At 44.9% G+C, this 23,745-nt stretch overlaps 1 protein-coding gene across 1 annotated transcript; it reads left to right on the forward strand.

Annotated features, from left to right (window-relative positions):
* Positions 1-2,195: 2,195 nt before the first annotated feature.
* Positions 2,196-23,258, forward strand: nos2b (nitric oxide synthase 2b, inducible). Its single transcript, XM_072469786.1, has 26 exons — positions 2,196-2,501; positions 3,080-3,131; positions 3,892-4,005; positions 4,712-4,860; positions 5,746-5,908; positions 6,011-6,102; positions 6,843-6,984; positions 8,004-8,143; positions 8,320-8,494; positions 9,571-9,672; positions 10,820-11,014; positions 11,955-12,037; positions 12,438-12,582; positions 13,167-13,271; positions 13,841-13,893; positions 15,096-15,270; positions 16,269-16,401; positions 16,525-16,603; positions 16,712-16,902; positions 17,282-17,439; positions 18,296-18,506; positions 19,210-19,297; positions 19,412-19,533; positions 20,158-20,306; positions 21,226-21,420; positions 22,214-23,258. The coding sequence occupies exons 1-26, from the start codon at positions 2,386-2,388 to the stop codon at positions 22,262-22,264; spliced, it is 3,378 nt and encodes a 1,125-aa protein (XP_072325887.1). The 5' UTR covers positions 2,196-2,385; the 3' UTR covers positions 22,265-23,258.
* The last annotated feature ends 487 nt before the right edge of the window (positions 23,259-23,745 follow it).

Raw genomic sequence — 23,745 nt, forward strand, 5'->3', positions numbered from 1 at the left:
TTAGCATGGCCAATCGACCTAACCTGCACATCTTTGGACTGTGGGAGGAAACCGGAGCACCTGGAGGAAACCCACGCACACACGGGGAGGACGTGCAGACTCCGCACAGACAGTGACCCAAGCCGGGAATCGAACCTGGGACCCTGGAGCTGTGAAGCAATTGTGCTATCCACAATGCTACCGTGCTGGCCCGTGTGGGAAAGGTGTAATGGACAGGGCGGCGTGGGGAAGGTGTAATGGACAGGGTGGCGTGGGGAAGGTGTAATGGACAGGGCAGCGTGGGGAAAGTGTAATGTACAGGGTGGCTTGGGGAAGGTGTAATGGACAGGGTGGCGTGGGGAAGGTGTAATGGACAGGGTGGTGTGGGGAAAGTGTAATGGACAGGGTGGCTTGGGGAAGGTGTAATGCTCAGGGCAGCGTGGGGAAAGTGTAATGGACAGGGTGGCTTGGGGAAGGTGTAATGCTCAGGGCGGCTTGAGGAAGGTGTAATGGACAGGGCGGCTTGAGGAAGGTGTAATGGACAGGGCGGTGTGGGGAAGGTGTAATAGACAGGGCGGCTTGGGGAAGGTGTAATGGACAGGGCGGCTTGGGGAAGGTGTAATGGAGAGGGTGGCTTGGGGAAGGTGTAATGAACAGAGCGGCTTGGGGAAGGTGTAATGGAGAGGGCGGCTTGGGGAAGGTGTAATGGACAGGGCGGCTTGGGGAAGGTGTAATGGAGAGGGCGACTTGGGGAAGGTGTAATGGAGAGGGCGGCTTGGGGAAGGTGTAATGGACAGGGCGGCTTGGGGAAGGTGTAATGCTCAGGGCGGCTTGAGGAAGGTGTAATGGACAGGGCGGCTTGGGGAAGGTGTAATGGACAGGGCGGCTTGGGGAAGGTGTAATGGAGAGGGCGGCTTGGGGAAGGTGTAATGGAGAGGGCGGCTTGGGGAAGGTGTAATGGACAGGGCGGCTTGGGGAAGGTGTAATGGAGAGGGCGGCTTGGGGAAGGTGTAATGGACAGGGCGGCTTGGGGAAGGTGTAATGGACAGGGCGGCTTGGGGAAGGTGTAATGGACAGGGCGGCTTGGGGAAGGTGTAATGGACAGGGCGGCTTGGGGAAGGTGTAATGGACAGGGCGGCTTGGGGAAGGTGTAATGGACAGGGCGGCTTGGGGAAGGTGTAATGGAGAGGGCGGCTTGGGGAAGGTGTAATGGAGAGGGTGGCTTGGGGAAGGTGTAATGAACAGAGCGGCTTGGGGAAGGTGTAATGGAGAGGGCGGCTTGGGGAAGGTGTAATGGACAGGGCAGCTTGGGGAAGGTGTAATGGACAGGGCGGCTTGGAGAAGGTGTAATGGAGAGGGCGGCTTGGGGAAGGTGTAATGGAGAGGGCGGCTTGGGGAAGGTGTAATGGACAGGGCAGCATGGGGAAGGTGTAATGGACAGGGCAGCTTGGGGAAGGTGTAATGGACAGGGCGGCTTGGAGAAGGTGTAATGGAGAGGGCGGCTTGGGGAAGGTGTAATGGAGAGGGCGGCTTGGGGAAGGTGTAATGGACAGGGCAGCATGGGGAAGGTGTAATGGACAGGGCAGCTTGGGGAAGGTGTAATGGACAGGGCAGCTTGGGGAAGGTGTAATGGAGAGGGCGGCTTGGGGAAGGTGTAATGGACAGGGCGGTGTGGGGAAGGTGTAATGGACAGGGCGGCTTGGAGAAGGTGTAATGGAGAGGGCGGCTTGGGGAAGGTGTAATGGAGAGGGCGGCTTGGGGAAGGTGTAATGGACAGGGCAGCATGGGGAAGGTGTAATGGACAGGGCAGCTTGGGGAAGGTGTAATGGACAGGGCAGCTTGGGGAAGGTGTAATGGAGAGGGCGGCTTGGGGGAAGGTGTAATGGACAGGGCGGTGTGGGGAAGGGAGGGTGGTGATAAAGCTACCTGTAAACGCCCGGGTAAATGAAACTGTCTGCTTTAAATTCCAAGCCAATGATTGAAACGCAGGTTGGGCAGGGGAAGGCACCAGCGGAGTCTGACTTCAAGTCGGAATGTTTTGCTGACGGTGGTGTTACAGCCAGGACAGATGTTGCAATCGGTGACGTTCTCGCCGAGGATCCAGCAAGGAAGATGGAAATTAAAATGGGGCTTTCCTGGATTTCAATATTTAGATTTTGCGTAAAGGGTGTAATTCTGGACCGCCTGCCGCGCATAAATAAGGCGGTCCGACCGGCGATCCGGACAGTGGAGAAGTCGAGCCCAGTCGCCCAACACCTGCCTCGAACTTAAAACAAAAGTTTTATAAACTTTATAAACCGAGTCACAGCCGGTGCAGTTCTCTCTCTTGTTGTCAACTGTTGCAGATTTCGTTCGGCGATCGCTGGGAAAATAAAGACGAGGAGGAGAGATTGAAGCAGGACAACAATGTTTTGTCCTTGGAATTTCCTTCTGAAACCCCGCTACAGGGGCAAGTACGAAACCGGATCGAGCCCAGCCGCCGATCTGAACAACAATGAAAAGGACATTGGCAACGGGAAGAGGTACAGAGACATCGGGTCACTTTCAAGGAGATAGAATCGACTAAATAGGGTCAATTTCAAGGAGATAGAATCAATTAAATGGGGTCACTTTCAAGGGGATAGAATCGATTAGATGGGACCAATTTCAAGGGGATAGAATCGATTAGATGGGGTCAATTTCAAGGGAATTTTAATTCAATTGTGCGTTACTCTGCCCCCCCCCCCCCCCCCAAACACAAGTTGAAACAACCCTGAAACTGATCCGGCGTCAGTTTCTGAAACGATGTGTGCCTGGCGGGAACCGAAAATCAAACTTAAGCACTTAGAACCGGAGCCGTTAAATATTTCCGCTTGATCAATTGCAGTGGGGTTTTTTTTTTTGAATACCTTATTTAATAATTACAAAAACAAAGTTAAAACCTTCGATAAAAGGGGACATTTAACGAATTATTCTCTCTTAAAGCGTCTTAAAACACTTTGACTCTTTTTTAAGTTTCGATGGATTGTTTGCGATTTTGATGATCACCAAAGGGGTGGTCGCAATTGGGACGAAACCTAAATTCGGGATAATGATTTCCAATCTCTCTCTTTCTCTGCAGCCTCGTCAATGGGCACATTCCGAATTGTAAGACCATCAATGCTGGCTCTGAGGTGAGTGACAGACCGGTCCATTTATTTCTCCATTGGAATAGGAAATTCGTTGACAATTAGCCCCCAGTTCGGGCTAACTTCGGAAGCACTTGATTTGCAATCAAACTTTTTAAAAATCTCTCCATCGGATAATTGAGATAATGCTGAATGACGGAAATTGAAATCAGCAATGTTGGGTAGAGATAAATTTGAAAATAGAATAAATTTGCAGGTGCATTTCTGTAATACGAGATCATTGGGTAGGGGGAGATTCCTAGCAAGTGATGCCAGGAGTTAATAGGCTGGGTGGGGCGGTGCTAGTATGGAGTGTCTACAATGTTCCCACACACAACCCGCGATTCAGAATGATCATTTCGAGGGATCAATTTCAAGACCACTTTAATTCAATTGTGGGTCACATTGAGACGCCCCAGCCCCCCCCCCCCCCCCCCCCCCACCACCACCACAAGTTGAGACCACCCTGAAACTGATTCAAACCAGAGAAATCGTCCCCTTTTTAAAAGCTCTGCTATGACTTTTAAAAGTCTATTTTCATTACAAAGATGAATTGGGAACGTTGCTGCCGTAGATTTGCACATTTCTGTTGCTTCTATCAGACTAAGTTTTTTTTTTTTACACAAATGGTTTAGAAACATAGGGGGGGACCCCCCATTTGCACAACAGCGGTTCTGTTCGTTTCTATTAAAAATCAGATTTGTGTTGAACTGGTTATTTCTACAAACTGAATGTTTGTTTTTTATTTATCGTTTGCCAACAACAGCCCCTCCCCGCCAAGGGAGCTATGCGTTGTCCTTACGCCCCGAAGTTTGTCAAACTGACCAATGTGGAAAACGGGGCCATTTTGCAGGACACTCTCCATCAGAAAGCGGTCAAGGTAAGATTGTTCAACCCTTTTTTTCCCCCCTATCGTGCGCCAGGCACCGCGCACAGAACCAGGAGGCGCACTGCAACTCCCTCTGTCCAGACAAATCCTCAGCGCCTTATGACAATTCAAGGTTCAGGCGCGGTTGGAGAGGCCGGGAGCGGACATCCCCACCGCCTGGGCGGTAACCGGGCGGGGCCCGCACTCCATTTTCACTGATTTCAATTGAATAAAAATGGAGTTTTTAAAAAAAACAGATCCATTCCACCTGAAAATGAAACCTCCATCCCGTTATTCAGAAGAGCAATGTGGAACATACCGTGCAGAAGGAGGCCATTCGGCCCATTGAGTCTGCACCTACCCACTTAAGCCCTCACTCCCACCCTATCCCCGTAACCCAATAACTCCAAACCTGTTTGGTCACTAAGAGCAATTTATCATGTCCAATCCACCTAACCTGCACATCTTTGGACTGTGGGGGGAAACCGGAGCATCCGGAGGAAACCCACGCAGACACGGGGAGAACGTGCAGACTCCGCGCGGACAGTGACCCAGCGGGGAATCGAACCTGGGACCCTGGCGCTGTGAAGCCACAGTGCTATCCACTTGTGTTACCGTGCTGCCCTACGATCTAATAAGATCTCAATATTTCTAAAAGAGTTTTTGTTTTATTAACATGATGGATTGACATTAATCTCTCTCTCTTTCTCTGATTTAGAATATGCCCTGTCAGTCCGCAGCCTGCCGAGGTGCTCTCATGACCCCCAAAGCAATGACCAGAGAAACTCGGGATGAACCAATCCCGCCAGACGAAGTCCTTGTTCAGGCTATAGATTTCATCAAGCAATATTACGAATCCTTCAAAAGGTACGGCGAATGTTGTGCTGAATACCTGGGGTCACCATCTTTTGAGGCCCAAGGGATCACCCCTCCTGCTTTCGGCCCCAACTCCTGCTTGCTGGATTTACCAGGTGGAAGTCCTGAAGGGGTGGGAGTGGGAGTTCTTGTGTGGACAATGAATGACCGGCAAATTAGACTCCGTTCCCCTGCATTGTAGATCCCCTGCGCTGCGGGCTACAGCCTGACCAATTAGCCGTTGGCAACTCCCATGATATACATGGAGATTTTAAATGAGATTGACAGGAGGTGCAGGGCTAGAGGTTCACCAGACTTGTTCCCGGGAATGGTGGGACTGTCCTATGAAGGGAGATTTGGGAAACTGGGCCTGTAGTCTCCAGAGTTTGGAAGGATGAGTTAATCTCACTGAAACCTACAAAATACGGATAGGGGTAGACAGGGTAGATGTGGGTAAAATATCCTGGCTTGGGAGTTGTAGAACCAAGAGACCCAATTTCAAAATAAGGGGGAAGCCACTTAGAACCAAGATTAGGTGAAATTTCTTTACACAGAGGGTTGAGAGTCTTTTGAATTCTCTACCCCAGAGGGCAGTGGAAGATCAGTCATTGAGTGTGTTTAAAGCAGAGATTGATAGATTTCTGATTAACAATAATGAAAGGGTTATGGGGATAGTGTGGGTAAAAGGCATCAAAGTGACTGATCAGCTCTGATCGAATTGGCAGAGCAGACTCGATGGGCTGAATGGCCTATTCTTGTTCCTGTGTAGGATGTTTTTATAAGTTTGCTGTTGATCGTTAATGGGATTAAATTGTTAGCTGTAAATAAATGACCTAGGAGTTAGGATTGGAACAAGAATCTGGACTAATCATATTGATCTCCTCTTCCCAATCCCAGCCCCAGAACCCAGGAGCATCTGGCCCGAATCGAGCAGGTTACCAAAAGCATCACAGACACAGGCACGTACGATCTGACCTACGAGGAGCTGGTATTCGCAACCAAGCAAGCCTGGCGTAATGCCCCTCGCTGCATTGGCCGCATTCAGTGGTCCAACCTCCATGTAGGTACTCTTCTCACCGCCACCCCAAGGCTTTCAACTGTATTTTCTTTTCCCTTTTGGAATGATGCCCAGCTCCTTGTAACTACGTCTGTGTCTCTGTAGGTGTTTGATGCTCGGAAATGCACCACCGCAAAGGAGATGTTCGAGCACATGTGCACCCACTTGAAGTACGCAACCAACGATGGGAATTTAAGGTGGGCGTGGGCAATTTATTTACATTACATTAAAGATTGCTTAGAACACTTAATGTTGGCCATGAAATGACACGCTGTAAATATTAACAAATGATTTGAAGGGCAGAACTTTTCACACATCTGCGTGCAAGTTTTGTGCTTGCTCTCTTAATGAAGACAATAAACAAAATGTTACGAATTGGTTAATTAATTAATGCAAAAGAATTAAATGAAGTGTTCAGCACCAATAAGTGCCAAGTTTAGTTCAAGATTTTGATACATTTCTTTGCACAATAGAATGTGAAGAACGGCAAGTTAATATAATAATTTGCCGACAAGTGTAAATTGAATTTAAATATCTTTATCTATTTGCAAAGCTAGAACTTTATTGTGGTATATATTAGCACAAGGAATCGTTGCTTTCATCAATCAGTCGCCTTTTATTGTTGACTGATATGTAACATAAATAACTGTGGATTTCAAATTGGTTTTTAAAAATTATATGGTTGATCATAGTAAGATTTTGCAATGTGTAAAAAAAAAAAAAAAAAAAAAAACAATTGAAGCTAACGTTACAGGTATCACCGTTAATCACAAGAAAGACTTGCATTTTTATAGCACCTTTAACAAACACACAACATCCCAAAATGCTTGAACATAACGAAGGGTTGTTAGAATGCAAGTCGTTGTAATATAGGAAAGGTGATTTTTTTTTTAATTCTTCTTCTGTAACTTACTCGCTGGTCAATCTTGCTCTGCAGATCCACCATCACTGTCTTCCCTCAAAGGTCTGATGGGAAACATGACTTCAGAATATGGAATAGCCAGATGGTCCGCTATGCAGGGTATCAGTTGCCCGATGGTTCCATCATTGGAGATCCAGCTGGAGTTTCATTCACACAGGTAAACCTTGAAGCTCAGTGCAGTTGCTAGCAATTAGATGAAGTTTTTGTTATATCACTGCAACAGAGTGCTAAGGCAGTAAGAAAGAAGGCCATGCCGCTTAAAGTCACCTCTCAAGGGAACTTAAAGTTATCATCAACCCTTAGAAATCTGCTCCGATTAACTCCTATCTGGAACAGCAAATGTTTTTCTCACAACACTCTGGGCATAACAATCAGTAAGAGCTAACTCAATTCATAAGACTGAAAAGTCAAACCAAGCATCCACTTTGGTGGGAGAGGAACACAAATTAAAAATAAGGATTTTAGAACTAAGTAAGGCAGGGCATTTGATAGTGGAATACATTTCCAGAGAGGCCATTAGAATAGACATACAAGAGAAATGGGCGGCATAGTGGTTAGCACTGCTGCCTCGTAGTGCTGGGGACCCGGGTTCAATTCCCACCTTGTCTGTGTGGAGTTTGCACATTCTCCCTGTGTCTGCGTGGGTTTCCTCCCACAGTCCATACATGTGCAGTTTAGGTTGATTGGCCATGCTAGATTGCTCCTTAGTGTCCAAAGGTAAGGTGGGGTTATGAGGATAGGGCAGGGGAGTGGGCCTAGGTAGGGTGCACGTTGAGAGGGTTGTGCAGACTTGCTGGGCCAAAAGGCCTCCTTCTGCACTGTAGGGGTTCTATGATTGAGATACTTTTCCAGTGAGAGTTCTGAGTGCAGCAGATGTTTTGAAAGGTCGGATGTTCTAGGAAAAAAAACCGGCTTGTTTAGATTGTTTATTTCTAACATGCAAATATTGTTATGGTTCTCTCAAGGAACTAAGCACTCTCCAGATCCCCCAGACAGCTACTTTAAAGAAGGGAATCTGATAAATAACTGGAAATATTATAGGGCAAGGGGAAGCATGTGGGACTAACTGGTTCTTTCAAAGGTCTTGCACAGGCATAATGGCCCAAATGAGCTCCTTCTGTGCTGCATGAGTCTGGGAAGATGTTGCATTAAGAGTTATATTTGCCTTATTTTCAGGTGTGCGTTGACCTTGGCTGGACTCCCCGCTATGGACGCTATGATGTTCTTCCACTAGTCATTCAGGCCAATGGTCTGGATCCAGAAATATTTGAATTACCACTAGAGCTGGTTCTTGAAGTAGAAGTTGAGCATCCAAAGTAAGTTCAAACTTCAAACGCCCAATCACTGATGTGTAACATGGTCTCAAATGCAGTATTCCAACCTATGGTCGTATGTCCATCTGCCTACGGATCAGTCGACCTCTGCAAACATTGCTTCTATATGCTGCAATGCAATGATTTTGTATAACTAATAGATCTGCTTGTACCTGCAGGCTTGACTGGTTTAAAGAATTGGGTCTCAGGTGGTATGCTCTACCTGCTGTTGCCAACATGCTGCTGGAAGTTGGAGGCCTGGAGTTTCCTGGATGCCCCTTCAATGGCTGGTACATGAGCTCTGAGATTGGTGTTCGAGATTTCTGTGATGTTCAGCGATACAACGTACTAGAGGTACAGCCAATTTGCACTGATGCATTTTCTTATAAGTCAGTCTAAAGGGTTACTTTTTTTCTGGTTAAATCTCTGTAAGCTGCATTAAGAACAGTTGAGGACTCTGGGTCTGTACTCATTGGAGTTTAGAAGGATGAGGGGGGGATCTTATTGAAACTTTAAAAAAAATAAAATTTAGTGTATCCAATTAAGGGGCAATTTTAGCGTGTTCAATCCACCTAACCAGCACATCTTTGGGTTATGGGGGCGAAACCCATGCAAACACGGAAAGAATGTGCAAACTCCACCAGTGACCCAGAGCCGGGATCGAACCTGGTACCTCGGCGCCGTGAGGCCGCAGTGCTAACCACTGCGCCACCGTGCTGCCCTTCTTATTGAAACGTACAAGATACTGCGAGGCCTGGATAGAGTGGATGTGGAGAGGATGTTTCCACTTGTAGGAAAATCTAGAACCAGAGGACACCATCTCAGACCAAAGGGATGATCCTTCAAAACAGATGAGGAGGAATTTCTTCAGCCAGAGGGTGGTGATCTGTGGAACTCTTTGCCGCAGAAGGCTGTGGAGGCCAAATCACTGAGTGTCTTTAAGACAGAGACAGATAGGTTCTTGATTTAATAAGGGGATCAGGGGTTATGGGGAGAAGGCAGGAGAATGGGGATGAGAAAAATATCAGCCATGATTGAATGCCGGAACAGACGCAATGGGCCGAATGGCCTAATTCCGCTCCTATGCCTGTGGTCTTATTAATGTGTGTGATAAAGAAACCTGGAGTGAAACAGATAAGAAGCAACTTACCATTGTTGTGTACTCTTTCCCCCCCACCCCCCACCCCATGCCCCCGTTATTGGCCCCTCTAAAATCAAAGTCATACATTGTACTGAACACTACAGACTGCAAACTCAGACCCCCTAATAATTGTCCACACGTAAAGACAGAATGGAGGAGTTGTTAAAAGAAATGAACAAATGTGGGTTTTTTTTCCATCAATGCCAAAAGTAGAAAGGCTTGCGGAATGTGTCTTCAATTTCTAAGTTTGGTTGAATTTAATTCCGTGTCCATTCTTTTGACAACACAGGAAGTGGGAAAGAAAATGGGATTAGAAACAAACAATCTGGCATCTCTATGGAAAGACCAAGTGGTGGTGGAGATCAATATTGCCGTCCTCTACAGCTTCCAGGTGAGGGAAACTACGTGATGCTGAATGTCAAGACATTCTCCTTTTAAAAACAAAATACATTAGTGGGGTCACTTTGGACTTGAGCGACTGTATTAGATTCCGAAAACTCCAAAAAGAACACCTGCCTGGTCAATAAATGATTCGATACCCTATTAGAAGATTTATGAGAGGATTTTCATCACTTATTATCGAAGCCAATCGTTTGAAGAGAATCGAAGCAATTGACCAAGAACAAACTTGTAATGAAATTTCCCTTCCTGAAACTAAAGCAAAACTAACTCAATAGTAGAATTCGATCACTTCATTAGGGCACATTTCAGTATTTTCTCCTGATTGGAGGTGCAGACTCAAAGCTTTGGAATTATAAATTGGCATTCCTTGTTGGCCCTTCTGTTAGAAGATACCAGAAGAGCCCATGAAAATTGTGAAAACTGACCACATAATGTCGCTTAATAGCATCAATGTTATGAGTGGAGGAAGAGCTCATCATCCCCTTATCTTTATTAGAGTCACAAGTAGGCTTACATTAACACTGCAATGAAGTTACTGTGAAAATCCCCTAGTCCGCCACACTCCGGCGCCTGTTCGGATACAGGGAGGGAGAATTCAGAATATCCAATTCACCTAATAGCACGTCTTTCAGGACTTGTGGGAGGAAACCGGAGCACCCGGAGGAAACCCACGCAGACACTGGGAGAACGTGCAGACTCCGCAGACAGTCACCCAAGCTGAGAATTGAACCTGGGACCCTGGCGCTGTGAAGCAACAGTGCTAACCACTGTGCTACCGTGCCACCCATAAGCATCAGCTTTTCCCAGAAAAGCATCTGAATTCCCACCCTCTCCCTCAACTTGTAATCCCCCAACACACAGGACATTTAACATTTGTCCTCGGAGGTGACGTTTTATCGCACAAAAGTAGATATTTAAAGTTCAATTTCCACAAAGCACAATTGACCAATAACACAAAGTGGCTCTTCACTGTTCTGGGAATTAGTGTACAAAATAAATCATGTTGCCTTAAAGATAGATTTGGGATAATTACACCAACACGCTCTGTAGAGATGTTCACATGATTTTCCATCAATTCATATTAAGTTCCCACAGGCTGGAACTTTGAGTGACGTGATGTAATTATCTTGTTGCAGAAAAGGAATGTGACGATTATGGACCACCACACGGCTGCAGAATCCTTCATGAAGCACATGGAGAATGAGTTCCGGCTGAGAGGAGGCTGCCCTGGGGACTGGGTCTGGCTTGTTCCGCCAATCTCTGGCAGCATCACACGAGTGTTCCATCAGGAGATATTGAACTACATCCTCAGCCCCTTCTTTTATTACCAGGTAATTAGCTCCTTGTAATAAAATCAAAGCTTGCGAACCCAATTGTTAAGTTTTGGTAAATGGCTTTGTCAAATAGAGCCAAGAAGATCATCCATTTCGCAAGTTCCTGATCTGAGATAGCTGATCTTAGGACATAGACTTCCTGCAATGCAGAAGGAGGACCTTTTGATCATCGAATCTAACTAGGCTGACACCACTGCCCTATCCCTGTAACCCCACCTAATCTACACATCTTTGGACACTAAGGGGCAATTTAGCATGGCCAATCTACCTAACCTGCACATCTTTGGACTGTGGGAGGAAACCGGAGCACACGGAGGAAACCCACGCACACACGGGGGGAAAAAGTGCAGATTCTGCACAGACTGTGACCAAAGCTGGGAATTGAACCTGGGACCCTGGCGCTGTGAGGCATCAGTGCTAACCACTGCCACCGTGGTGTCAGTTATTTGTGATGTCAATCAGAGTGCTATATAGTAGGCCTTGATACCTCCAGGGTAAGGAGGAAAGTAATAAGCCCTGATTTCCACTTTCAGTCACCATTCCGATAGAAATTTGATGTCTTTGCACATTGGTTCAGGATTGGAGCCCTGTTGTGTATTAATCCAATGTTATCACACAACCGCTAAGAATGAACCCAACCTCTAACCCACATACTGCAAATACTCTGGTGTTGTGCATATTTAAGGCTAAGATTATCATCGTTTTGGGCACAAAAAGTGATTGAGGGAAAGAGGGATGCAAAACTGCAATTGAGGTACAAACTGGGCTGTGATCCTATTGGCTGTTGGAGCGGGTTCCAGGGACGACTCCTGCTCCATGTCCACGAACTGCAACTTGTCCTGAAACTGGAAGGTAAAGTTTGTTCAGCGTTGAGGCAATATCGCATAATCTAACCTCCCATTGATGTTAATCTCCTATCAATGTTCTATAATCCTAGGTCGATGCTTGGAAAACACACGTCTGGCACGATGAAAGCAGAAGACCGAAGAAGAATGAGATCACATTCAAACATTTAGCACTGTAAGTGGAAAAGTGGCAAAAACATTCATTCTTCTTAAAATGGATTTTTTTCTTTTTCCAAGCTTTCCTTTACTCACCTAGTGCTCCAAGTGAATGCTGCTGCGGTATTTTACACTAACTCGCTTATTCCGAGAACCTCAATTTGCCGCTTTAGGCTCTTCTCTCTTCTCCTTTGGCCTATCCTTCGTCCTACAGTCTAAAACCCAATGTTGCTCTGATACTAGCTCTTGATTTGTTTTTTGTTTTTTTGCGTTCTATTCGTTTCAGTTTTGGTGTTGTCTTCACAGACCTTTTTAAATAAAAAAAACAAAAATGTACCAGCTTGTACCTGAGCTAAATCAGCTCATTTCGGGACATGAAGTGATTGTTAAATATTGAATACCGTTGCTGTCTCTTCCAGGGCTGCTTTATTCAGCTCTGTCCTGATGCGGAAGACAATGGCCAAGAGAACAAAGGCAACAATTCTGTACGCCACAGAAACCGGGAAGTCCGAAACCTTCGCCAAAAAGCTGCGCACATTGTTCAACGGTGCCTTCAATGCCAAGGTAAATAAAGAGAAGAAAGACAGGCTCCGGTTTATGTGACATCTTTCACGATGTCCAGGTGCCCCAGCGCACTTTACAGCCAGAGTTATTTTTTAAAGCGAGGTCACTTTTGTAATCCAGGAACAGCTGCGGTCAATGTAGGCACGTTGTATCCCTGTAGAAACATGACACCTCACCTCTGCTCCCAACACGCCTTGTTACTATATCAAAGTCACTCTGGGCAATCTTCAAACATGCCCATAATTCACCAATGATTGGCAAGGCCCATAAAGATGCCTGATGTGGGAAGCGGAAGCACTCTTCTGAGATGGTAATCAGGCAGAATTGGGGGAACTTGACCCTCTCTGTGCTGCACCTGACCTGCAAGGGGTCAATGTTGCTGTTGGGGCAATATTCCATTCCCTACAGCTCACCTGGTTGTGGCACTATTACTTTTAACCACATTGCTCTTACTTGTTTGTATATATGCTCTTTTGACGCATTCACAATAAAGGACTTTGAAGGATTGATTCAGCTTTTAAAGTCATTCTTTTCATCCATCAAGACCCTAATAGTTTATTGGATGTGATGTTCTTCACTAATAGGTGGTCTGCATGGATGATTATGACCTGAATAACCTGAGCAAAGAATCACTGGTCTTAGTGGTGACGAGTACCTTTGGAAATGGAGATTCACCCGGAAATGGAGAGGTAAGCAGTGTGTTATTGGAGGAATGGCCCAACCTCGAAGCAATTCCCAACACAAAAGAAACCGATTTAGTTAGATCAAGTCAAATTATTTCATCTCATCTGGGCTTTGACTAAATGGCATGCAGTCAAAACCAAAGTCAGAGTCTGGTGGTTTGGGGGCACCAACATTTACAGAGGAGGGCGATCTTGTGAGTCAGGAGGACAAACCTTACTCGTGAGAAAACTCAACCATCGGGAGAACTGAGCGGAAAGGTGTGCCCCAGGTTGAATGGATGGGTCAGAGACTGTGCAATAGGGCTTGTTTCAAGAATGGGCCATTTTCTTTCTGAATGGAATTAAGAACAGAGTGAGGAAGAGGCAGGATAGATCAGTATAAAGTCTTTAATTACCCAAAAGGTACAACAGGACACGAGTCTGGGATAGGACTTCATATCAAATTGGAAGTGAACAATTGTTTTTTTTTTTTTTTAAAAACTCCTGGGGGAATGTTGTAAATTCTCTCAAAAAAACTTTGGTAAATGGCACACTATCTATTTTTCTAATTAAAATATGTATTTTTTCTGTTACAGGTGTTTAAGAAATCTTTGTTTACCAAGAAGCCATTGAAACCATATCAATTCAGGTAAGCATAGTGACGTATGTTCAATCTTACAGCTCTATTTACTACATGTATCAGCACCCACTGTTAAATCAGAAGATTTCACGGACAACCGAGGCTAATGCAGCACAGGATTGAAGCTTCTCCTGTGTTCCGGCCAACATTTATTCCTCAACCAACATTTGTTCACGTATTCCGTCGCTGTTCGTGGGATCTTGCTGCGTGCAAATTGGCTGCTGCGTTTTCCCACGTAACAACCGTGACTGCCCATCGTTGGATAGTGAAACGCTTACAGTTGCCCCGAGACCCTTTGAGAGGCGCTATATAAATGCGCATTCAGTCTTTCAAGAAAAGAGTATGCCATCAATTAAGAGAATATCAGGCATTCTTTTTGTTGGTTTATAGAACATACAGTGCAGAAGGAGGCCATTCAGCCCATCGAGTCTGCACCAACCCACTTAAACCCTCACTTCCACCCTATCCCCATAACCCAATAACCACTCCTAATCTTTTTGCTCACTAAGGGCAATTTATCATGGTCAATCCACCTAACCTGCACGTCTTTGGACTGTGGGAGGAAACCGGAGCACCCGGAGGAAACCCACGCAGACACTGGGAGAACGTGCAGACTCCGCACAGACAGTGACCCAGCAGGGAATCGAACCCGGGGACTCTGGCGCTGTGAAGCCACAGTGCTATCCACTTGTGCTACCGTGCTGCCCCGTAATTAAAGATTAAGGCCAAAACAGACGTTCCACCACAATTTGAAATCCACACAGAATTACATTCCTGTCCATCTGCTCCTATTTATGTTGTAGTGCGTTGTTAAGTTCAGGATGGGTGGCCATGGCATTAGCCGTTACTGGCTCATTAGTGTACCTGCGATCTGCCCTAATTTTGAGATGTAAGGGTCTGTCCCTTATTTCCTCAAACGGCAAGTTTATCTGCCATGTTATCGGCGAAAATCCATCCGAATGGATAAAAAGGAAAAGAGCAGGCAAAATGGTCTTAACTGCTGTAGCATAGTCAGGTCGCAGCATGCAAGTGTACGTAATGGATATATTTATTGTATATAAATATACAGACAAATTAACTGAGAGCATACCATGAGGAAATGGTGAAGCATGTCTACAACTTATAAAATGGGCAACTTTACATTTACAAACAGAACCTGGTTCTTTGAAACTAAAAGTTGATTTGGCTTCTTCTGCAAATTTGATTTCCAGGTATGCCATCTTTGGACTTGGCTCCCGCATGTACCCACAGTTCTGTGCTTTCGCCCATTCGATCGATAAGAAGCTGAAACAGCTTGGGGCAACTCGAATGTCCGAAACAGGAGAAGGAGATGAGCTTGGTGGACAGGATGAATCCTTTGTAGACTGGGCCATCGCCACATTCAAGGTGGGTTGCCGTTTGGGTTTGGCAAAGTGATCACTTATTGTCAAGGAAGCTGAAGATGTGGAAAAGCTAACTTGATGAGGTTGTGTGGGGGAGTTGCTTCCTGCTAATTGGTGCATAATGTATCAAGTTTACCTGCTTCCTTATTGGCAGTGAATGTCGAGAGAGGGGGTGGGAAGGGAAGTGCTAAAAGAGGTCTTCGGAGAAAATAGCTGAAACATTTCACTACATTTTTAGACTCTTTGGAGCCTCTTCAATTGAAAATTCAGATCAGATAACTACCGTTCAGTCTTCACTCTGTTATTTGCCCTTTTCCTTCTTTGAAATCTCCCATGTGTTACCAACAGCTGAGAATAAAGAACAACCGGTCATTCCCTATGCCTGGAACCATCACCTTGGAAGAGGCCAAGTGTGGACTGGGATGATTCTCAATGGGATTTGTTATGATATCCAAATTTGAGAATGTCAGCACCACTGACAAAACTTGCCATTTATTGTCTATCCCGAGTAGCTCTGAGGGGGTGGTGGGCCACCTTCTTGGTAGCAGTTTCATACAAGAGAGTGGACTTCTTGCCATAAAAGGCATTGGAGAATCAGGTTTTCTGAAGCGATCTGACAATTTCACAGCCACGTTTACAGATTTTTGTAAACCGAATATAAAGTTGTCCAACCACCTTGCTGGGATTTGAACTCCCGTTCTCTCGAGTACAAGTCCAGTAACATCACCACTACATCGAGCTTGGTTTTCTTTCCTTTGCTTTCTGAGGAAGCCCGTGGCCTCCTGTTCGGCGTCACTGGAAACAGATATCAGAAAATAATGGGATAGCTATTTCTACCGACTTCGTGACATGGTGCCTTTGGTGATCAATTATGCATTTTGCACACCGGCTGTGATGTCAGTTGTGTCCATGTAAACATCTTACACCCGTGAAGACCACCAGTCAAAAGTAATGCAACTTGTACAGCATTTATGGTTCCCTTCTCTCTGTCTCTTTTAACAGACGGCCTGCAAAGACTTCAATGTGCGAGGGGAGGTGGAGCTCGGTCAATTCAAGTCAACGACCAAAAGTAACGTGTGGGATCCCAGCAGATACAGATTTGCCACAGAGACCAGGCCCTTGGATTTGTGTGCAGGTATCCATTCACTTACAGACTTTCAGCTGCAATAATTACCCATCATTTGTATCGATCTTTTGTCAATTACAACATTACCATTCTACAGCCAGATTAGAATAATTAATCTTCTAATTTCCTCAGCTCTCTCCAAGATGCAAGGAAAGAAAATTCTGCCAATGAAGTTCAAATTGAAGAAGAATCTGCAGAGCTCAAAATCCAGGTACACGCGGCCCACTATTTTGTTTTTAAAAGAAGAGTTAAGTTTTCATTTAAAATTCTTTCCACGTTCTTCACTATCGTCTACTTACCTGGGTCTCTCTGATCACAGTCGCTCCACCGTCCTGATCGAGCTGTCCTGTAAGGACTCCAAGGAACTCCAATACCTGCCGGGGGAGCATATTGGAGTTTTCCCTCAGAATCAGGGGGTCCTCGTCAATGCCCTGATCAAGAGGCTCAAAGAAACACCAAGTGCTCATCATTGTATCCAAGTGGAGGTTAACAATGGCAATAGTGTGAAGGGTAAGTCATACTTTTCAAGGGTTTGCATTCTCTTGCTAGCTCTCTTGGGATACTGATAAACCAATACAATTAAAAGACCCTGATGTAAGCCCCTCTGCTAGACTTTACACAGTGTGATCTTCACCTTCAGTCACATGGCTGGGTTAAATTTTGACACTCTTTTACACAAATAATTCAGTTCTCTAATTCTATCTCCGGGCCTCCTAAAGTGGCTCAGATGAGGACCAGTAGCTCCCATCCCCAGATCTACACGGCCGTTTGGCTTTTGGATCCTGTGCCCCTTCAATTCTCCTGAAATAAGAGGGGGGGGCGATTTCAAATCTGTTTCTGTCCTGGGTGTTTTGGACGAATTGACAGGACCGTTCTTTGCTGCCCACAGACTGGAAAATGGATGAGCGAATACCAGCCTGCAGCCTCTCGCAAGCCTTTACCCATTTCCTGGACATCACCACCCCACCCGGTCAACAGCTCCTGAAGAAGTTTGCCCAGTTGGCGACGGATGAGGCAGAGAAGAACCGACTGCTGGAACTAGGCCAGGTGAGCGTCAACGCTGTTGTCATCGGCCTCCTATACAGGGGTCAGTTTAACCGTGGGCACAGGAGAACAGATAATAGATCAGCCACTCTGTCTCATGTCCCACCTCGCAAGCAGTTGAAATTGCTTTTGAAGTGTGGTCATTACCAGGAGACACAATAGCTCATTTGAGCGCAGCAAGGTTTCACACAGGGCAATTTAAAAAATGGCCAAGTGTGTGCCCCATGTAGGTCAGACCAAGGTGTGTCAGGACCCCTCCTCCGAGGGACACTAGTGAGCTAGTTGGGGTTTTTTTTTATAACAATCCAGCAATCCCAGTCTTTGGGAGCATTTTTTTAACATAAGCCACACATTGAGAAACTGACGGAATTAGATACAATGCTGGCGTTATGCCCTCGCTCTCCATTGTGGGTGAGGGGTGGTGGGGAGGAGGAGGTTATGAAACCAGCTAAAATTCCGATGGGATTCATGCCCGGCAAACCCAGTTAAAACTAACCACAATTGATTCTGATACACAAATTGGCAGATTTGTTGAATTCAGTTTCACATTGTCCTGGCGAGATATGAAACATGCACAATTAGGATGGGATTGGGAGAGAATAAATGAGAGAGTGCAGGGACAGGTGAGTGAATTGATCAAACGTTGGTGAAGGAACAGACTAGTTGGGCCTACAGAGCCCAAATGATATACAATTCCCTGGAACACCTATTTTGCTTGTGGGTGTAGTCTACAGAGTCTGAATTTTGTGAAGGCAACAGTTAAAGATTCATTATATACAGGCAATGCAGATAGATTTTGTGTATCAGACTATGCTTTAAACCATTTAATATTTAATCCTGCGTTGTTGTTCCTCCCCAGAATTCTCAGGAGTACGAGAAGTGGAAATCCTTCCACAACCCCACCGTCCTGGAGATACTAGAGGAATTTCCATCCATTCAATGTCCGGCTTTGTTCCTCCTCACCCAGCTAATGCTGCTGAAGCCCAGATATTACTCCATCAGTTCGTCTTTGGATATGAACCCGGGAGAAATCCACCTGACCGTTGCAGTGGTGAACTACAAGACGGAAGGTGAAGACAGTCAGATTTCATGTGGGTGGTCTGCTTGTCTTAAATGGGCCTGGGTCACTGGGCCAGTGGTTGGGGGGGGCGGTGAGGATTGGGTTGTTCAAACCCTACTGAAGTTTCCAACCAGGAGACCTAAGGGGAGGGAGGCCCAAATTTGATTCAGGGGACCCTAATAGAGCAGTTTCCACTTCCATTAGGAACATGGATAAATAATCTGGCATTTGAACTCTGCACATGAAAAAGCTCTTTCGCTTATTCCAAATGAATTGGAGCTACTTTCATGTTCATGAGAAATTAAACTAGTGCATTGGTCATCAGGAGACGCAACATAATCTATGGCGCACAAAGGTTTCAGGGAATCTCATTGCGGTATCCGCATCCCGACTTACTTTGGATAGGTTATAGGTGAACATTACCGAAATGTGCAAACAGGAACTTGTAGCTCAATCACTCACGAGACGAGACGAGATGAGAAGGAGTCGAACGATGGCTTTATTACGCAGACTTGTTCCCCAGCAACACAGTTACAGAATGCAGCTGCTGGGAGAACCCGGGCTCTTATACTCCACCTTACTGGGTGGAGCCAGCAGGCGGCTGATCCAATCGGGACCCAGTGTCTATCCACCAATAGCCTCTCGGCATCACAGGGTACCTTAATATCTCTAATACTTACCACCACAGAACTGAGATTTTTCTTTGTATTTAGATGGCCAAGGCCCCATGCATCATGGCGTTTGCAGTACCTGGTTCGACACCATGGAAACCGGTGAACTGGTTCCGTGTTACGTGCGCAGGTAGGTTACTGGATCCCATGCTTTGAAATTATGCTTTGCACGTTCATAAACTGCTAGATGTGCTAGCAGCAAAATGGCTCAAAATTAATCAATGCTTTCACACCTCCATTCCAGCACTGCAGGATTTCATCTTCCAAAGAACCAATCGAAACCCTGCATATTGGTCGGCCCAGGAACAGGAATTGCCCCGTATAGAAGCTTCTGGCAACAGCGACAGCATGACTTTGAGAAACGAGGTATGTTCAAACGCCTGGTACGCCTTCCTCCAATTCCTGCACCAGTCGACATGTAATCAAGTGCAGCTGATGTCTGCCTCCCGTACCCAGTCACAATTACCAACTGCATGAATGCAGAAAGCACACAGCTCACAGTGATCGCCATTGCCTCACTTACGCCAGGCCGTGAGTATTGTCTAGTCAACCGATGATGATGTGTCTTGGTCCTGTCTTAATTTTAAAAATTGCAAAAACATTAGAAGGAAATAGCAACGAAAGGGAAGGAAAAGGAGAATTGAGAGAAAATTACTTTGGCACAGGGTAGTCAATGCTGTGCCAATTCCCAGACTTCTGCAAACTGTTTCAGTATGTGGCTGTGACTCCAAGAGTTCTGGGAGGCAGCCAACACCATTCCCTGGACATTAAGGAATTATTGCTCAAAATCTTAACAACCATCCCAAACAGCTCATTCAAACAGTAACAATGATCATAGCCAACATTCTCATCTCTTCCCCCACCCCCACCCAATCCTCTCCGTGATCGATCAGGTGTTTAAACTGATGCCTCACATTCTGAAATGCTGTCGTCAATATGCTTGAGGCTGGATTTCCATTCAATTTGACTTTTTTTTTCCATGACTTTTAGGAATCAAAGCTGGTCCCATGACTTTGGTGTTTGGATGTCGGAACTCTGAACTGGATCACATTTACAAAGAAGAAACCCTTGCACTTAAAGATAGAGGCATCCTGAAGGGAGTTTACACCGCCTACTCCAGAGAACCTGGCAAACAAAAGGTGATTTAAACCACTTGCCAGTCAAGAATGCAAATATGTTTTTAATTATGTTTAAACCACCATGAACTTCCCAGCAGGCAATGGTGCAGCACTGAGGCGTGCTGACTTGCTGGGATCCAATTAGCTAACCCACTTGGCTGACAAAATGGGGGGCTTCTAATACCATGCCCCAGGATGATCAGTACCTTTGCGAGTGGGAAAGGTCTTCTTACAATAGTTTAACATTGTCATTATAAAATAAAGAGCAGGAGATATCTCCGTTTCCCAGCCAACATTTCTCCTTCAAGCAGAACCATCACAAACCAATTAATTAGTTATCAATCTGATAACTGGCTGACTCCTACCCAGTCGGTCTCCTTCCCTCTCCCATTTTTATTCCACATGTTCCTCCCTTTGTTTTTTTTGAGGGGCGGAAAAAAAAATTGCTGACCATTTTTTGGCTCGCTTTGCACTTCTGGTGGAACTAAAGAGCTTACATGTCCAAGAGGAGCCCAGGTATGACTGCAGGAACCTTAATCAACAAATGCCTGTGCAATGTCCAAAGTGACTACCACTTGCTTACAAAACAACAATGCCCTCATGTCAAAAGTAATTCAGTGAAGGACATCGTGAAATCTTTGGAATGCTCTATCCCAATGGGTTGTAAAAGCTCAATCATTGAATATAACCAAGTCTGAGATTGATGGATTTTTTGGGGGCATTGAAATAATCAAACTACAGGAAGAGAAAGTAGGAGGTCAACCAATGATCTTATTAATTGACGGAGCTGGTTTGAGAAACTATGTAGCATACTCCTGCTTCTATTTCTTATGCTCGGAGTAGGAATACGCAAGGCCCTATGTAAATGCAAGGTCCTATTTTCACTTTAATGCTATGTTGATGTATTCTTACATTCCTGTGTCTGCTTCCATCCCACCAGACTTATGTACAAGATATTCTTCAGGAAAAGCTGGCGTCTGAAGTCTACAAGGTGTTGCATGAAGGGAATGGGCATATATACATCTGTGGTGAAATCAAGATGGCGCAAGATGTCACTGAAACCCTAAAAGGCATCATTGCTAAGCAGGGTGGCATGAATATCGAGGATGCTGAAGAGTTCCTCACAACACTGAAGGTAGGTCTGGGGCAAGGAATCTCTCCTTAAAGATCATACGCATTCCCCACCACATATTCTATACCAATACATACAGTAAGAGTCCAAGAAATCTTTAGTTTTGGTTAGTCTCGTGACTGACAGGTACAGAAACCCATCAGCAACTCTGCAAATTGAATGACTTGAGAGTAGCACACAGGTAGAATGTATCTTTGCCTGGTCGGCATGGTGGCACAGTGTTTAGCACTGCTGCCTCACGGCGCTGTCGACCCAGGTACGATCCCGGCCCCGGATCACTGTCTGTGTGGAGTTTTCACATTCTCCCCGCATCTGGGTGGGTTTCACCCCCCACAACCCAAAGATGTGCAGGTCAGGTGGATTGGCCACGCTAAATTGCCCCTTAATTGGAAAAAAGTAATTGGGTACTCTAAATTTATTTTTTAAAAGAATTTGTCTTTGCCCGATTGAGGGACACATGCCCCACTTACCAAGGTGCAGGAAGCTTAGCGACTGATGGACAAGAAAGCTTAGAGACTCCCAAGTTATAGGATCTGGAATTAATAAATGGAAATAAGATTTCTCATGGATTACATTGTACTTATTACAAGATTAAATGGGTGCACAGGAGCCATTCCAAAGATGAAATGGGATTCAGATAGTTGTAAAGCACTTTTACAGTATAATCACTCGCTCTCATTAGTGTTCCCTATTAATATTTTTTTTAAGATCACACTTCTCCACAATAATATCATAATTCATTGTCCTATATAGTCATTTCATTTGTATTGATTCCAATCTCTCCTTTATTTAACAGAACCAGAAGCGATATCATGAAGACATCTTTGGGGCAACATTTCAGAAATAACAGCTGTTCCTCGTTGCAGGATCAAATGGTGCCAAAGAGACAATTGTGCCAACAGACATTAAGAGTGAAGGAAAAATTGCATTAACAAGGATAAAGACTTGTGCTGCTCTCATCATATATCTGCTGGCCAACATATGGACGAAAATGGACCAAATATTCTTTGTAACATATAGCATTCAATTTCATATTCGCTTTTATAAACACAAGTGGAAATCCAAAGAGCTTAAGAACAAGACTTTCTCTTTATATTTTTGTGAAGTTTATAGAAATCGTTTTTTTTTTTTCTTTTTAAGTATGCAGTTATTAATTTTGGGACACGCTCCCTAAATCTATATTCTCGCAGAAGATTAATTATGACTTAATTGTGTCAGAAATTGGTTTGTGCAGGGAAAGTTGGAGAGTGTCAATCAATAATGTCGGCCATTTTGAGCATCAATATCAATACTAAGCAACCGCTCAGCTTTGATGGAATCGCCGCAACTGGGGCTTGGTTTGTTTTTACTCTTCGCGTGAGAAATATCTGCATTTCTAGACAGAAATAAATTATTTCCTGACGCTTAAAATGTGAGATTACATTTCATCCTCAAGTACATTTAGAATGCAAACTATTGATTTTGTTACAGAAATATATTGATGCGTCTTCGTATTGATATTCTGATACTTGTACCTTAAATAATATCACAGCAATTTGGGCAGCGCTTGTGAAGGCCACATTGCTTCCAGTGAGGCTCAAAAATTAATATTAAGCTAGTGGAAAGCAAGCTAGTCTGATACTTGTTTACAACGGCCAGAACATTTCTAGAAGTGGCTGATAAAGTTGAAGTCAACTATGCACTTTAGTAAAAGAATACAGACTGGTTAAGAGTGCAATATCCCAGTATCGACTGACAGATTGAGACTGGTAAAGATTTAGTGTGTGAATGGCAACTGGTTGCTATCTGTGTAACTAGCATATGATAAATTATGAATTTTAATAAAGTTATATGAATTTCAACTGTTTATTTGTGTTTCTGTCAACACTTTGTTTAACCAGTCCAGTGTTCCTCACCTGCATCTACAAGCACTGTCATCAGGTTTAAGGGGTACTTTTCCTGACACTTTGGTGATAAAGAAACAAGTCACCAGTATCAAAAAGAATGGAGATAATTAGGCTGAATCAGCCAGGTCTCAGTGGGTGGCACACTTGCCTCTTAAGTCAGAAAGTTTTGGATTCAAGTTCCACCACAGTGACTTCAGCATCTAATTCAGACTGATCTGCCCAGTACAGTAGAATTCCTCAAGTGCATTGTACCCTGAAGGTGGCTACGCAGGTCGATAGAGTGGTCAAGAAGGCATACGGCATGCTTTCCTTCATCAGAAGGGGTATTGAGTACAAGAGTTGGCAGGTCATGTTAACAGTTGTATAAGACTTTGGTTCGGCCACATTTGGAATACTGCATACAGTTCTGGTCGCCACATTACCAAAAGGATGTGTATGTTTT

This window comes from Scyliorhinus torazame, chromosome 12, assembly GCF_047496885.1.
Source record: "Scyliorhinus torazame isolate Kashiwa2021f chromosome 12, sScyTor2.1, whole genome shotgun sequence".
Taxonomy (NCBI): domain Eukaryota; kingdom Metazoa; phylum Chordata; class Chondrichthyes; order Carcharhiniformes; family Scyliorhinidae; genus Scyliorhinus; species Scyliorhinus torazame.

What these genes read in the sequence shown, in the direction of transcription:
- nos2b (XM_072469786.1), top strand. Translation starts at nt 2,386, where the DNA reads ATGTTTTGTCCTTGGAATTTCCTTCTGAAACCCCGCTACAGGGGCAAG. An exon ending in CCATCAATGCTGGCTCTGAG is followed by an intron (nt 3,132 to 3,891) that starts GTGAGTGACAGA and finishes TGCCAACAACAG; the next exon opens with CCCCTCCCCGCCAAGGGAGC. An exon ending in GTTCCGTGTTACGTGCGCAG is followed by an intron (nt 19,298 to 19,411) that starts GTAGGTTACTGG and finishes CCTCCATTCCAG; the next exon opens with CACTGCAGGATTTCATCTTC.